The sequence below is a fragment of the Prorops nasuta genome, unplaced genomic scaffold (genome assembly GCF_024137725.1).
Source record: "Prorops nasuta isolate Cenicafe-Biocafe unplaced genomic scaffold, Cenicafe_Pnas_1.2 PNAS00006, whole genome shotgun sequence".
NCBI lineage: Eukaryota > Metazoa > Arthropoda > Insecta > Hymenoptera > Bethylidae > Prorops > Prorops nasuta.
The window spans coordinates 4,488,188-4,504,769 of NW_027116803.1; the positions used below are offsets into that span (position 1 = coordinate 4,488,188).

The 16,582-nt window shown below is 31.8% G+C and overlaps 3 protein-coding genes across 8 annotated transcripts; all 3 read left to right on the forward strand.

The window, feature by feature from the left end:
- The first annotated feature begins 20 nt into the window (after positions 1 to 20).
- On the forward strand, positions 21 to 2,590 carry pasi1 (pasiflora 1). Of its 4 annotated transcripts, XM_066728889.1 has the most exons (6): positions 1,199 to 1,337; positions 1,507 to 1,601; positions 1,689 to 1,788; positions 1,863 to 2,050; positions 2,134 to 2,184; positions 2,259 to 2,584. In XM_066728889.1, the coding sequence occupies exons 2-6, from the start codon at positions 1,515 to 1,517 to the stop codon at positions 2,340 to 2,342; spliced, it is 510 nt and encodes a 169-aa protein (XP_066584986.1). In that variant the 5' UTR covers positions 1,199 to 1,337; positions 1,507 to 1,514; the 3' UTR covers positions 2,343 to 2,584. The 4 variants fall into 4 exon arrangements, with proteins under 4 accessions (XP_066584985.1, XP_066584984.1, XP_066584986.1 ...); XM_066728888.1 differs by lacking the exon at positions 1,199 to 1,337 and adding an exon at positions 21 to 154 and having other exon boundaries at positions 2,134 to 2,590; XM_066728887.1 differs by lacking the exon at positions 1,199 to 1,337 and adding an exon at positions 196 to 318 and having other exon boundaries at positions 2,134 to 2,535.
- Positions 2,591 to 3,386: 796 nt separating this feature from the next.
- LOC136774519 (geranylgeranyl transferase type-2 subunit alpha-like) lies at positions 3,387 to 5,749 on the forward strand. The gene is made up of 6 exons (XM_066728875.1): positions 3,387 to 3,562; positions 3,736 to 3,846; positions 3,904 to 4,022; positions 4,104 to 4,291; positions 4,365 to 4,562; positions 4,622 to 5,749. The coding sequence occupies exons 1-6, from the start codon at positions 3,560 to 3,562 to the stop codon at positions 5,665 to 5,667; spliced, it is 1,665 nt and encodes a 554-aa protein (XP_066584972.1). The 5' UTR covers positions 3,387 to 3,559; the 3' UTR covers positions 5,668 to 5,749.
- A 604-nt stretch (positions 5,750 to 6,353) lies between these two features.
- Positions 6,354 to 16,298, forward strand: LOC136774365 (uncharacterized). Of its 3 annotated transcripts, XR_010822794.1 has the most exons (9): positions 6,354 to 6,490; positions 6,646 to 6,859; positions 12,048 to 12,164; positions 12,250 to 13,698; positions 14,061 to 14,345; positions 14,658 to 14,888; positions 14,974 to 15,155; positions 15,258 to 15,836; positions 15,933 to 16,298. XR_010822794.1 is itself a non-coding variant. In XM_066728604.1 (8 exons), exons 2-8 carry the CDS (start codon positions 6,725 to 6,727, stop codon positions 15,628 to 15,630), a joined length of 2,772 nt encoding a protein of 923 aa, XP_066584701.1. In that variant the 5' UTR covers positions 6,354 to 6,490; positions 6,646 to 6,724; the 3' UTR covers positions 15,631 to 16,298. The 3 variants fall into 3 exon arrangements, 2 of the variants coding, with proteins under 2 accessions (XP_066584701.1, XP_066584702.1); XM_066728604.1 differs by having other exon boundaries at positions 15,258 to 16,298; XM_066728605.1 differs by lacking the exons at positions 12,048 to 12,164; positions 12,250 to 13,698; positions 14,061 to 14,345; ... (2 more) ...; positions 15,258 to 15,836; positions 15,933 to 16,298 and adding exons at positions 7,544 to 7,687; positions 7,863 to 11,980.
- The last annotated feature ends 284 nt before the right edge of the window (positions 16,299 to 16,582 follow it).

Consider the following 16,582-nt stretch of genomic DNA (forward strand, 5'->3'; position numbering starts at 1 on the left):
TGTTCATCTGTTCGGGACACTTCGGGATAATCGGGATGCGGGACTCGGTCGGGTCGGTCGGATCAGACCAAGCCGTTCCTAAGTCCCGAGGACTTTTACGACGTCAGCGGCAACAGCTCATCCACGGGCACGCACGCCGTACAAACATGCACGAGTAATCTCAATCTCTTTGCTTATTTAGTGTTACTACTGTAACTACTGTAAAGGTGCGATCTCACGGCCTGAAAACTGTCGCGTCGGGCTTGTGATACGTAGTGAGTGGAACACGACACGACTCACACGACTGAGGAGTGAGGCTGCTTTCACATGCGGTGTAAGGTGCGTAAACGTAACTTACGCTAAAACGTATTAACCAATCAAATCATTTTCGCGATAATACGCAAGCATGCTGCTGGGTGCTGGCGTAATACGCCGTACATATCTTACACCGCATGTGAAGGTAGCCTGACAGTCGAAACGTGTTCTACTCACTCACTACATATCACGTACAACTCACAAGTCACAAGCCCGGCGCGACAGTTTTCAGCAGTTTTCAGGCCGTGAGATCGCACCTTAACGGGAATCCGTATACCGACATTACAGGGCGAAAACTATTTCGCATGCAGCGTCGTCATTTGTTGACGGATTGTAAAGTTATTACAGGTTTTTGGAAATGCCAGAAGCTTATCTACTAAGTTACGTTAGGAAAATTAACAAAAAATGAAAAAAAATTTTTGTTTAAATAAATATATTAACATTATTGAGAAACAACAATTAAATCGCAAAATCCCCCAACGTACTTTACTAGATAATGTTCATACGTTTCCAAAAAGTCCACAAAAATGCAAATCTGCCAAGAAATGACGATGCTGCATGCAAAATAGTTTTCGCCCTGTAATGTCGGTATACGGATTCCCGTTAAGCCATGCAGAGATTGCCCTCTCCTCTCTGCCTGCAGACTGCAGTTTCTGCACTTTTATACACATACACATTCACGTAAATGTACGTTTGCGTATAGTATGTATATGTGCTCTCTTCCACTCCACTCATTCATTATAGGTCTGTTCTTTTTCGCTGTATTACTACACTAGTGCAATAAGTTAAAGCGAGAAAACATACGTTTGTCTTATTTCAATTAATTGCATCAGTTCGATAGTGCAGTGAAAAAGAACAAACCCACTGGATGAAGCACAGGAGAACTGGCATCACAGCTGTAAAACTACAAGCGTATTTGTGATTTTGGGAGCGGTCAATATTGAAACAAAAATTTAAAAAATCAACACTGCAGAAATTTAATACTATTATTTTTTATGAGCAATTTATAATCAAGGCATTGAAATATATTAGTCTAATCAAAAGTGAGTGAATATATATATATATATATATATATATATACTGAAATAAATACATTGTAATGAATTATAATATATAAAATTGATATTGATAATTTACACATATCAGAATTATATTATTTATACACTTGTATCTATATATTAAAACAAAGATAATTTATGCTTTTTTCAACAGAAAAAAAAATGGCAAGCCTAACTTCTTGCTGGTCACCATTTATCTGGACAAACAGTCTAAAAGCTGGTTCTAATGCTATTGCATTTTATACTGGAGTTGGTATTTTTTAAAATAAAAGAATTCTTTACAAAAAATTTCTGGTTTTTAAAGTTCTATACTTATTTATTTTAATTTTTTTTTAGGCAATTTCTGTGGTTTTAATAACATTTATATTTTACCAATTAAATGGAGGTGACTCCACCCAAATATACAATCCATTGTTTGAGTCAGATATTCGTTATTGTGAGTTATTAATTATGCTTAAGTAACTAATTTGTGTACATTACTCATTTATTATTGTGCTAATTATCTTTTAGCAATGCCAATTATTGGAGGCTTTTTGATTTTTTATTTTTTAATGTTAATAATTTCTGCTATATTAATGGTATATGGAATTCGAGAAGGCATCCGGGGATGGCTTCTTCCATGGATGGTATTATGGTTTATTACTTGTTTATTTCAATTAATTTTTGGACTGTGGCTTATCGGTGGCTACTATATTTATGTAAGATATTTTGTTATTTTACATTTTTCATTTTAAGAATTAATTTTTTAAAAATATTGTTTTATAACAATATATTTTTTTAGCTTGATGCAACATTTGCAGCATTTTGTAACTGGCTTTGGATGGCATACAATGTAAGTCTTAAATGGTTTTATTCTGGCAATATAATTAATATGCATATATCACAAAACATATTTGTTTGTTTCAGATATATTGTTGGCTAGTTGTCAGGTCACTTTACAAATTATTTGAAAAGCTGCAATCTCCAAATATAGAGCTTTTGTGGCCTTAAAATTTAATCTTATTAAATCCAACAATTTTTTCAAGTAATGTTATAGTTTTAAGCCACATTATTCTGAACACAGAAAAGATAGTACATAAAATAATACTCTTTTTCTAACTACTATAGCCTATAAGTTTTGTAAAACAAAGATTTGTGATTAATCATAAAAAAAGAAAGTATAGCTATATTTTATACCTGAAACAGAAGACTGACAATAGTCTTATTCCGTCCATTATTATTATAACAGTAATTTAATAAAAATGAAAAAGTAAATTACTCTCACATTGTATTGTGATTTTCTTTCCTTAATGAATATATAAGTAATATGTATAATATATGAGTCTGGTATAATATATGTGCATGATATATATGTACATGAATAAAGATTAGTAAGTATAAGTACCAAATACAGAGAGAACTACAATTATACAGAATACAACTGACCAGTACTAATGACAGAAGTCCTGTGCTATATTTCATTGATGACTAATTGTTCATATGTTGTTTATGTGTATCTCATGGGTTACTATTATTGCTAATGATTGGAGTATAACCCGAGATAGTATGTACTATATGCATCCAGTTCATATGAGTTTTTTTTATTCAACGCAATATTAGGGTGGGTGGGTTCACTGGATAATGGGTAATATAATATGGGTATGGATTGATGGATGGATAGACCGGGTAGAATGGTAGCATTCAGCAGAGACAAATGTTGAGGGAGCGGTGTATGTTATTGGCTATTACTCTTAGATCCTATAATTTTATCCAATAGAAGTAGAAGTTTAAAAAGAAATCTGGTAACGTTACTGAGCTGCTACCTCTGCTGAATGCTACCAATGGGATAGAATAGGCGGTATACTGATTACTGGCCTTCATCGATTCTGCTCCTGGGGAAAATGGCGGGCGGAAGTATCGAGCGCAAACTGTAGCACATAATAGCAGCCAGTATACGAGAAATTGAATATGTATATTGACCTAACCCACTAAATCATTATCTACATGACTACATGTATGTACATACTTACTGCTACAATACTACTACACTATTAACATCAATTAAAAGGATGAGGAAGGGCTTTAAAATGTTCTTTAGTTTATAACAAGTAATTATTTAGTAAATTTTTTTAATTTTATTTATCTTATAATCTACCAAAGATTCTTATTGAAAAACTTTATACAATTCCAAATTTTGGATAAAAGGATAAAAACAAATTTCTTTAAAAATGGTAATTATTTTATAAGGATTCTTCATTTATTTAACATTAATTCTGTTTTATTACTCAATAATAACCCTTTTTCAACAACAATATTAGAGTTTTTATTAGTACCAATATCAATTTAGGTTATAATTTTATGTAAGTTAAAAAAGAGATTAAATATTTAAATTAATCATTTTTAGCATGGACGTGTTAGAGTTCGTACAACAGCAGAACAAGAAAAATTAAAGCAAATCGAAAGAGGGAAAAAACTTGCAAAGTATAAAGCTGGAATTGCATTAATCTTTCAAAAGGTATATTATTTTTTAATAAATTATAATTTTGCAGATTAAAACATTTTAATATTTTAGAGAAAAAATCAAGAGTGGGATAATGAGTTACTTTCAGTCACAGAATTGATGCTTCTTCAAAATCCAGACATTTATACATTATGGAATATAAGACGTGAATTTTATGAGCACAAGGAATGGTATTAGTTTAATATATTCCATCTTCTTTTCAGTAATTAATTATGTATTTACATAAAGAATATCAATGCTATTTTTAAAAGGGAAAAAGAAGAATATGAAACAGCTCTTGAAAATGAGCTGTCATTAACTGAGAGATGTCTGAGAGAAAATCCAAAATCATATAGTGTTTGGCATCAAAGGTCATTTGTTATAAATTTAATGGAGAATCCTGACTATAAGAAAGAGTTAGCATTATGTGCAAAATGTCTAAATTTGGATGAAAGGAATTGTGAGCAATCTAATTTACAACATAAATGGTTAATTTTCATATTGAATTAAACATAATTTGTAATTCTTCTCAGTTCATTGTTGGGACTACAGAAAATTTATTGTTGAAAGCTCAAATGTATCAGATGAGGAGGAATTTAAGTTTTCTGAGTCAAAAGTGCTAAATAATATTTCTAATTATTCATCATGGCATTACAGAAGTAAACTGTTATCTAAGATGTTTCCCTCTAATACTAAAGATATACCAATTACTGAAGATAAGCATAAGGAAGGTAAGATATATATAGCTATGGCTTTAAGATAATATTATAATGGTATTATTTTATTCTAGAATTGGAATTAGTTATGAATGCAACATTTACTGATCCAAATGATACTAGTGCATGGTTTTATCAAAGATGGCTATTAGATAACAATGAAACCCAATTAAAAAACATATGGAGAGCAAAGCTCGTAAATGATTTAATTACCGTTGTTTTTGATAGTGAAATTAAAAATGAAGATGACTTACATCTGATTTATTTAACCGTAGATAGAAATAAAGTAGAAATAAGTTGGGTTGTGGAAAAGTGCAAGCTTTATATTAAAATATTAGTTGGAAAACTTCCTATATTGAATGTTTTAAGCTCTGCCAAAGAAGTGGCTCTTATTTATAAAGATAAAGAGCATAAATTAAATTATTCTACCAAGACAAATCAATGGGTATACAAAACAGATTATAATTTAAGCAATTCTGAGTATAATAAAGACACGCTGATTGAACAATTAGAAAACTACAAACAACTTGCAGAAATGGAACCAAATAACAAATGGGCTATTTTAACTAAGATTCTTTTAATGAGAAAAATTGATTTTATAAAGTTTTATGAAATTATATTGAGAGCATTAGATAGTTTATCAAAAATAGATGCATTGCGCTGCAATTATTATAAAGATTTAAGGAGCAAATATGTAATACAGTATGTTTTGCATAATATTTGGAAAATGGAAAATGATAATGAAATGAAATTAATAATCGACTTGTCAAATCTGAATTTAACCATGCTTAGTAACCATCACTATTTTACATTCTTTGAACAAGTGAATCTAGGCTCTAATTATTTAAATAACTCATTGCATCTGTTATCAGCTTTTAAACAATGCAAAATACTGGATCTATCAAATAATGAGCTCAAATCTATAAAAAGTTTCCCAGTTTTATCTAAATTAAGAAAATTGTCTTTGAAAGACAATAAATTAACAGATGTAGAAGAAGTAGTAAACTTAATAAAAAGGCACAATTTAACAGAGCTTGATTTAAGGAACAATCCAATGTATTTGGAAAACGATTTAAAAGATCAAATTTTTCAAGTTTCCCCAGATTGTATCTTAATATAGTATTGGGTGATTTTATAAAATACTGATATAATTATTAATAAAATCAGTTTATAATTCAGAGAATAAAATGAAATATTTATATATAGAATTATGTCAATTTTTTCCCATCTAAATTCCATTCAGTAAAAATAAACAATTTGTTAATTGTCAATGATTAGAGCAATATTTATTGCAGTTATAAAACTAACAGGAAAATGCTAGTTATATTATTAGGAGAGGATTTTAGCTTGTAGAATTTAAATTATTTTAGCTTTTGTGTGTGTGTGTGTGTGTGTGTGTGGGTAAGCCAACAGCTTATGGTTCTACAACTTCTATATATATTTAACTATGTAGGTTTTGTATATCCAAACGAGAGAGAATATATTAATAATAATTTGCTGCAAAAACCGAGAAACGCATAAGTACCTCAAGCTTTAAAGTTTAAAACTTTAAATTTCGAATTCGAACAATCCAAAATCAGAAATATACAAAGTGGTGGCCCCTTGAGAATAGTTGGCGAAGTATAATTCTGATAATCTGTTTTATGCAAACGGAATTGACCAATCAGAAATGGTATAGGAAAGAAAATGGCCGAAGGTAAGGCCGTTATTGGAGAAAGATCGATGATTAGGGCTAGTATGGAAGGGAATCGAGAGCTATGATTCGTGAGATGGATTTGCTAGCCTGCATAGCTTGTGGCACGAAGTCTCGATTCACTTTTCAAGCTTGTCTCGCCACTCTTGCTTACCTATCCTAGCTTGCCCCAGCTTGCCCCTGCCCTGCCTTCATCCCCGTGGCCTGTGCAGGTCAACCACAACAGACAGAACGGCAACAGCCAACAACAGTAAGTAGTAACGCTAGCGTTGGTCTTTTTCCTTTCATCCTTACCTTGTAAATTAGATCAATATCCAGTACAACTTCTTTCTTCCTTTCTGCACAACATTTAGTGCATTTACCTTATAAAGCAGAAAGCGTCATTGTTCGAATTCTGAATTCCAGTTTCTTTGCACCGGTCTTTCTTTCGTATTTATTCAAGTAGTTAAGAGCCTATTCAGGCAGCCTTCGGGGTAAACAAAAAATGGAGTTGGAGGAGGAAGAGCCGCAAATCTGTCGGCTTTGTGGACAATGCGAAAGTATTTACATCGATGTTTTTGGTGAGGAGGGCACCAAACGCTTTCTTGGACTCAAAATTCATTCGAAGATCAACATTTTGGTAAGTACGATACAGTATCATTCATAAACGATGGCGATCGCCTCTGCCTATAAGCTTTGGGGTCTGCTTACTCACTCGGGAGCTGGGCCCCGTTTACGTTATGGAGGAGGGGGTTAGAAAAATGGCCGAAGGGATACATGCACGCGGATAACAAAATCATACTCTAATATTCCTATTTGACAAAGCGCAAACTGTAACTCCTTTAATAGGCTTTGTCATTCCAATAATTTAATTCGATATCATTGTTGCCTATACTAATAAACATTTTTAAATAACAATTTAATGAAATTTATACGCTTTTATTTGTAAAACATTGAAGATAAGACTTAAGTTTTTGTTTAAGGATCTGATTATGTTATTATGGCTTAACTACATTGTTGTACTTATATTAAATTTACTACTAATCGTTTATAAAATTTGTATATTTTTTGTAATAAAAGAATAATTTGTTTTATATAACAATGAAAAATTGGTTAGAATGATCTTTTTAAACATACTAATGGGAACCATATAACAATAGACAAATATCTGTAGAGCGGTATAAATTATTCAGTTTTTTTTATGCAATATCTAGAAGGTCCATTTCATCTGGTGCAATTAGTACAAGGAAATTTATGCATTGAAATAAGATACTGCTTCAAATCATTATAACATTAGTACTTAGATATTCTGTTTGAATCACAGATAGATGAGAGGGATCCTCTGCCCAAGGCGATCTGTGTTCAATGTCTTGGCAAGCTTGAATTCGTATGTGACTTTCAAGAGGAGTGTCTACGCACCCAACAACTGTTACGCGATCGATACAATCTACCACCCTTAACAGGCATTGTAAGTCAGTATTTTATTTCATGTACCGCTCTACAGCTAGTTTTCATCATTAAAGTAACTCTATCTTTTTATGAAATTATATTTTTCCTCTTTTATTTGTATTTTATTACATTTGTTATTTAAAAAAATTGTTTTTATGGTGCCCCATTATATGTTTAATTTGATCTATTCCTAGGATGACATAAAAAATGAAGAAATTGTACCCAGTACATCAACCAATAATAACAATAGTATCGATAAAAACTTGAACTCTCCAACTATTGAAAATGCTAAAGAACCGGTAGAGTCACAATCATTACCAAGGAATTCCTCCAAGACTCCAAGAACGAGAAGAAGCCATGTCCAGACATCAAAGACTACTGAGGAATGTACAAAGGAACAGAATAATTCTATGGTGACAGAAGACTTAAATGGAGTAGTAGCCAATCAAACTACTAAATCTACACCAACTCGATGGCTAAGGAGCAGACAAAATACTGAAACTTCTAAAAACAATGATAATGCTTCCAGTGCAACTTCAATTGCCAATAGACTACGCAGCCAAAATAATATTTCAATAGATAATATTGCAACTTCCCCCATTTCTATAAATACAAGCACTACGATTAATTCCAACTGTAGTAGCAATTCTACTGAAACTATTGAGAAAACGCAAAATGGAAAGACGCAAGAGCCATCTTCGGTTCAGATTCCTACGTCCGCTTTGAACAAATTACTCAGTATAGTTTCTCATTCACCAGAAATTGAAGTTTCTGTGAAAGAATCACGAAATCGAAGCAGCGACGCGGAAGACATCAGCTTTACAGTGGAATTGTGTAAAAAAGAAGATGACAATATAACAGTAGCACGCGCCACTGTTTTTCCTGATCAAGGCTCGTGCCAAGTAGACACGACAATAGTTAATTTACTAAAAAATCAAGGCAATTCAGAGGTGAGAACAATCGTTAATACAATAATTGGTAGTGCAACGAAAAACGGAAGTCCGGCAAAATTGAAGGATTTGGCTGAATTAGAGAAAAGATTAGAAGCGTCGCAGAATCCTGAGCAGCTTTATAGAATGGATGGTGAGGAAATTAAGGTGGATGATAATGTGGAGCATGTAGTGGTAGATAATCAGAGTGGGTATGCCTGTAAGCTGTGTAGAAAGTTCTACGAGCGAAAGGATAAATGTACCGTTCACGTAAAGACTCATCTAGGCATCAAGCAATACGCTTGTATTTTATGCAATGCAAAATTCGTGTGTAAATCAGACGTGATGAAACATATCAGGTGCTCGCACACGAATCCAAGGCCTATTCAATGTCCGAAATGCCCCAAGAGATTTAAATCTAAATTTTATTTGACCGAGCATGATAACGTGCACAAAGGAGTACGACCGTATAGTTGCTCAGACTGCGACCAGAGTTATCACCACAAAGTATCTCTGCAGATTCACATGAAATCTCATCTTCCACCTCAAAATCTGGCTTGTGAGTATTGTGGCAAAGTATTCCCTTATCGTACGAGGCTCCTCAGTCATATAGCCAGTGTTCATTTGAAGAATCGTCGAAACTTTAGGTGCCGCTTTTGCTATAACTTGTATTCCAGCCTCGCTGTACTCAACGAGCACATAAAAACTCGACACGCCACTACGTACACTTGCGAGATTTGTAGCAAGGCTTTCAAGGTCGCTTCGAAATATAAGGCTCACGTATTGCAGCACTCGAATCCGAAACCTTTTATGTGCAATATTTGCAATAACAGGTACGCTTCCAAAGCATTCCTCAATGAACATCTCTTGAAGCACGAAGGCTTGCGAAAGCATATTTGCCAAAAGTGCGGGGCCAGCTTTGCTCAAGCCAGTCACTTGGCTGCCCATCGTCACGTGCACGGGGAAAAGACTCATGCCTGTCCCGAATGTGGCAGGAAATTTAATAGAAGGGACAATATGAAGGTTCACCGTAAGAGACACTTCGAAACCAAGAAAACTGTCGAAAGAAAGAACCTTACGCTTTCCGATACCACTACTACTGCCAATCCCACTACATCCAATGAAAAGTAGTATCCAAATGTTGTGTCAATACACAACGCCCCATTGCACATTAATCGAATTCAGTGTACAAGATAAATTCGTACAAGGAAGAAGTGACTAAAATGTTACCGTTGCAAAAAATGCTAATTAATTTATGTTATTCAAGTATGAAAGAGGGAGTTACACAGTAGTTCAAGAAAATTTAGGAAAATTTTCTTATTGCTGAAGTGCAATCTCCACTGCATCTGATAAAAATTAGATTATAGTAATTTAGGTTTAATTTGGTAGCTCGGCTGTGAGTTACAGACTTTTTAAACTTCTAAACTGGCTTTTTAAACTTATATCTCAACAAAAACAGTGCAAACGTAGTAGTTGGTAGTCCTCTCAGATTTAATCACCAACTAATTCTAATCAAATACTTTGAAAGATATTTGTGACTGAAAGAAGGAAACTCAATAATCGTCTTCGTAAAAATTAAAAGTATAATAAGAGGAAAGAAGACGAACGAAATTGCACTTCCACGTTACAAAGTTAAGTGCCTTTAATAAAAATCCATTTGCTCAAGACAATAAAGTTTATACAAAGAGACCACGAATCATATATATTCTTATGTATTCATAGTTTTTATAAATGTTGCTTTTCATATTTTTATAATCTTTTGTAAGTTAAAAAATTCAATTGTTCAAAAAGGTAACAAACAAATTTTCTAAAAATAAATAAAATTGAATAGATTTTTATTATAAAGTAATATGCATCATAAAACGTGCAAGTATTAACCAATTTATCGTGTTTATATCAGAATTGAAAGCAAAATTTTCTATTTCAAAAATAGCTTTTCGTAAATAATTATCACTGATAAGTGCCTGTTCAAATAGGATAACATAAAGATACAGTAGTTATTGTTTATAAACTGCGTATCTTGCACATTGACCTGTAACAAATCTGCCCTGAAAAATATTGGTTACAATTTGAAAAAGGAGAAACTGGTTTTTTATAATTTTCATTCCTTTAATTGTAATCAATATTTTTTCAAAGTACAGTTATTATAATTCAGTGTACATTTCTGGTTCTGCCACTTTATCTAAAGATATTTATGGAGTAGCGAGAAACAGAGAGAAAGAAAAAGAAAGAGCTGTACTTTTCCAAAATATAATGTGAGAGATATTAAAGAAAGACTCAAAACGTATAGTATACATAGTATAAATAAACATATAATAAAAAGAGAATGTGAGTGATAGAGAGAGCGAGAGCGAAAGTGAGAGTGAGAGTGAGAGAAAGAGAACTTAAGTATCTTCCTATTAAGTTTATTGTATTTTCTACTCTTGTAGTATATTTTTACAGCAGCGTTTATTAACATAATAATACAAAATAACTTGAAACATTTGTATAAGGAAAAAGTATTTTCATATTTGATGTACTGAAAGTACGAGAAATATAGAGTTTATAAAAAATTATGATACAAACAAAATTTAATGGATAAATATAAAGAATGTAAGTTGAAAATTCAGCCAAAAGCAAATATTTTTGGAATAGATACATAAAATACGTATATAAATATATATATATATATACCCTATTTTTTTATATGAATGTTGAAAAGAAATTGTTTGGTTGAAATTTACAATTACATTGATCATGGCTAAGTTCATTTTTACGAAAAGTGTTGATACATTACTCACTTTTTAAAAGAAACATGTTTGTAACATTTTATTTTCGTAATTTAGATCATAATTGGTATTTTGTATAATCTTTATTATAAAAACAATTATTGGTTTAGAGTATAAATTAGGCTCTATAAGCAAAACTGCATATGGTGGCCTATATGGATACGAATTTTTTACAAATGATAGCGTGTAATTATCATTTTGACAATAAATTTGTTTATTGATTCCATTCTATCTTAATAAAGATATGATATTTTTTAAATGAAATGTTATATTTACCTATCACAATTTAAAAAAAAAACGCGGTTAAAAAAGTATAAAAATTAAATTTATATACGTTTAAAAGGACCTTTCATGCCGAAATTACAGAGCGAAAGCTGTAAACGCGTGTCAATGATACGGCGTTATTTGACGATTGATTTCAAACTTATTTCAGCACTTTAGTAACGTCGTGAGCTGCACTTAATAGTAAAATATTTAGATTTACGAAAAATAACTTAAATGATTGCTTTTATATACTTTTTCGCTTTTCGAAGATGTTTATTTTACTAGAAAGTGTAGTCCGCGATATTATTAAAATTTTATGATAAATTCGAAATCGATTTAAAATAACGTCATTTTGTCGGTACGACATATTTCGTTAAAGCTTTATTAAGTCTTAACAATGAAAAATCAATCCTTTCAGGTGAAAGAAAACGACGAGTTATCAAAACTGGTATGCGTGACTTGTTTAGCAACTTTAGAATTTCTTTGCGATTTTCACGATCGATGTGAACTCACGCAAAAAGTACTTCTCCAAACTGTAAGTTTTACTTCATAAGTTTCATCCAATTCTCTACTAAATTAAAATTATTAATGCGTATAACCAAAAATTATATTATTCACAGCTAAATAAAAAAAAAAAAGTTAAAGCACTGCTGAATGATATCAATAAGGAGTTTGATAAGGAAAACCACGTTCCATCGGAAATTAAACGAAAATCCAAACCTAGTCCTACAGAAGCTCAAAAAATGTCAAAACATTGTTTGGCCATCAATACTGTTGCCAACAAAAAGTTTGATATAGAACCTAATATTATTATTGAAAAAGAAGAAAATATAAAATCGAATGACGAAGGAATACGAAGCTTTAGTGCTGTTCAAACTGGTATTGTTGCTACAAAACCAATTCCTTTAAATCCGAATAAAGAAAATCAACAGAATACCAATTTATTAGATGTCAAAGGTAAAATACAGTTAAAAGAATCTCCGAAAAGCCAGGTTAGAAAAATATATGAGAATAGTGATCCGAAGATCAATGAGAAAATATTTCAAAGTAAAAATGAGTATGATGTAGGGGATTTACTGAATAGTGAGGAAGCTGTTAAGATAAAATCTAGTAAAAACGAGAAGCAGCAAGAGAAATATATAAATAATAATTGCTCAGAACATACTCAGCAATTAAGACGAAGTAGCCGGAAAATAAAGACAACATATTCGAAAAAGGATCAGGTGTTGCCAATTCGTAAAAGAAATATGAAAAAGAAAAAATTGGATGAAGCCCTCTCAGAAATGACGAAAGATAATTTGAAAAATCAATGCATGACACTTAATCTTACGAACGATGCTTCCATTTCAATTAAATCTGATGAAGAAATATCCTCAGAGATTATCTTAGTCGATAATGACTTTTTGGATCAAGTAACAGATAAATCTAACGAGAGATCATCTGTAATTATTAAGAAAAGAAAGGCCGATTCGCCGAAAAAAGTTACACCAAAGCGGGGCTATCACTCTTGGTTTCTTCAACACGTTATTTCTTCACGTGGTCCATACTGGCCAAAAACTGCTAAAAAAATATCAAACACAAGTCCACCACCAGGAGACGAGGCAGAAATGAGTCATGATGATATAGATGCAAGCTCGGACATTACTGAAGTCGATGGAAGTTATAATATTGAATATTCGGAGAACGAACAAGGTGAACAATTTCGAGCATCGGTCATCAAATTTCCACAATCAGGGATCGACAGCTTTGCCATCAAAACTTCGGCAGAATCTATATCTGATGAAACTGAAAAGAATTCAAGTGAAAACGAGTCGAAAGACTGTATTTATGATATTATGACAGATGAAGAAGGAAAAAAGACTCGTAAGAGACAAACCAGTCATGACAGAAATTTTGGTAAACTTTCAGAATTGTTAACGGAAGAGCAAAAACAGGAAATAGAAAAGTATTATAAATTCGACGAATCGATAATCGACCAAAAAGGAGTCCATAAAAATGTGACAAATTTAGGTAATAAGTATCAGTGCAACATTTGTCAAAAAATATATACAAGGCATGATAAATGTAAGGTAAATAATTATTTAAATATATAGCGAGCAGACTGTGCGAAGTGGTAAAAAATCAAAAGAGCCTAATTAGAGTTTAAATATAATTTTCTATTACAACTAGATTTAGATATCGGTCAAGTAGCATAGCTGTTAATTGAATAGCTTGAACATAGATGTCGATTGATATTAGATTATTTAAAGAATTTGTGCACATATCACACACACACACACACACACACAAATATATCATTTTTTTTGCAAAGAATATTTGGGACATACACCACTTTGCGCGGTCAGCCTAAAACAATATATAAAAATGCTATAATATTGAAACCCCATTACGTTTAATTCTTGTTGTATTTTGTACTAACTTTTTTGCACAGGTTCATCTATGGGGACATCTTAACATTAAGCCATATCAATGCACAGCATGCGACTTTTCTACTGTTACTATAAGCAACGTGCGTTGCCACATACGAAAAAGCCATTTGAAAATCAAGCCATTTGCGTGTCATCTCTGTAATAAACGCTATGTAACATCTATTCTTCTAGAGGACCATTTAAATGTACATACAGGTGCCAAGCCATATAGATGCAAAAACTGTAAATTTAGCAGTTCTAGTCGACAGGTTCTTTCTTATCACATGACAACGCATAAATTAGTGAAGGTAATTTTTTGTATTATTATTTTGTTTTAAATAACGGACTCTTAAATATTTAGACCGGCTAAACTTGACGTGAAAGTGTATAGTGTATCACGCGACTTTTTGTTTGTCCTACACGTGATGCGATATCGAACTTTAAGTGTCAACATACGCGCTATTTATTTGTAATTAAATATTTATTTTAGACACTGACTAAAGTAAAAAATAATCATCAGTCTCTTTCAACTTGTATTGATTTTCATTTTTTAATAGATTTCATGAGAAATATAATATTTAATATAACTCGTCTCAGCCCCTTTTTTTTATTTAACACAGGACATCATCTGCAGTTATTGTGGCAAAGAGTTTTACTCGAAAAGCAGAATGAGAGCCCATATGCTGATTCATATGAAAGATAAAGTATCAATGTGCAAAATATGTTCCGCATATCTATCAAACGAAGCATCATTAAAGGCCCATCACGAAAAAGTGCATAGCCGAGATTACATATGTAGTATTTGTAATAAAGTCTTCAAATCTAGCAAAGGACTGCACAATCACCAAAATGTAAATTTTTAAGGATAATTATTTAAAGTAAATATTTAATTGCCGTTAATAACGAAAATAACAATGTTGTATATTATCTATACAGGTGCATTCTGCCGCAAAATACAAATGTCCTATATGTCCGAATGTTTATAAGAGTAAACATATATTGAAAGAACATCTTCTTAAACACGAAGGTATCAGAAAATATAAGTGCTCAGATTGCGACAAAACTTTTGCTCAACAATCGCATTTAGCGGCACATATGGCTGTTCACAGCTCAGTAAGGTGAATATTTCAATGTTAAAATTCACAATTTTTCAGTTTCAAAAAAATTTAACTAATTACCTAATTTTATAAAACATTTCTCTCTGTTTATTTTCTTAATAGATTTTGTTGCCCCGGATGCAAGCGGCCGTTCAATCGACACGACAATATGAAAATTCACACGAAACGTTGCTTAGCTTTTTTGGCTAATCCTGAACTGAAAAATCTCATTGTTCGAAGAGAAAGAAAAAAGTCTGATAATCAAAATAGTACTGATTTTAATAATGCCAATGAAAGTGTTTTAAGCACTTCTATTCAAATAAAGACTGATGATATAATAGAAAACAATAAAGTGATGCAAAAAGAAATAGAACAAATATTGAATGTCTGTGACATTGACAAAACTGCTAATGTCGAAGAAAATTATATAAATTATGGGTTTGATGAGTCTAAAAGAATTGTGGTAGAAAATCAGTTGAGAACAGATCAGTTTTAAAATGTTGCAGATGAATTAATAATTATATCTCATATGAAGTATTTTTGGACGTAATATTTTTAATTGATAAAGACGTATTTGCTAAGATTATCTTCTTATAAACTGTTTATAGCTTAAGTAGTGTTTAAGTCTATTTGTAAAATTAGCTTATGAATTTTTAATACCTTTACGAGTATCGTCGTAATCACACAGCACTGATGAAGAAGGTACAGAAAATCATACTACGATAATCGATTATATTCGTAAAGCAATTTATTACTTTATAGATGTTTAAGAAAAGTAGTATCACAAATCTTTTACAGAATGTCGTGATTCGAGAAGTACCTAAAATTCCAAATCTTATTTTGTTCAGACTTGGTGCAAATGAGCATTGTATTAATTGCCAAAGAAAGGTTTTTTACCGCTTCAATGACAATAAGCTGTTTGCCAAGACAGGATTGATGCACAGCTAAACTGACTTATCGTATGAATAAGAAGATAAGACTGATGTAACTCAAATTACGACAATATTTGTGTATATAAATTTTAATAGGCAGAAACTTGTATTTTTTATATTATGAAATTTAAGGTGTATTCACCTTTCATTGATCTCAATAAAAGTTTACATTTTTACATAATCAATTTTTGTAAGAAAATTAGACTATTAAAATATAAAATAAAATTCTTTTTTCAAATCTTCGTCGTTATCTATTTTTCATACTTCTCCATTACGCTAAGATTTTATTCTTAAATGATTGTTGTAAGAAAAAATGCATATTGAAAAGCGTTTTCACTGACTATATCGTCAGGCATTGCAGAACCAATAGAATATTTTAGGATTAAAGAAATGCTGAATGAGTGTAGAGTACGGGTGAAAGTAGTGGCTGACCTAAATTCTTGTCAAATAGTTGGAAGACGTTATGAGAGTTTGTGGCCGAGATATTGCTTTTCGGATCCCGCTAATTGAAGAATT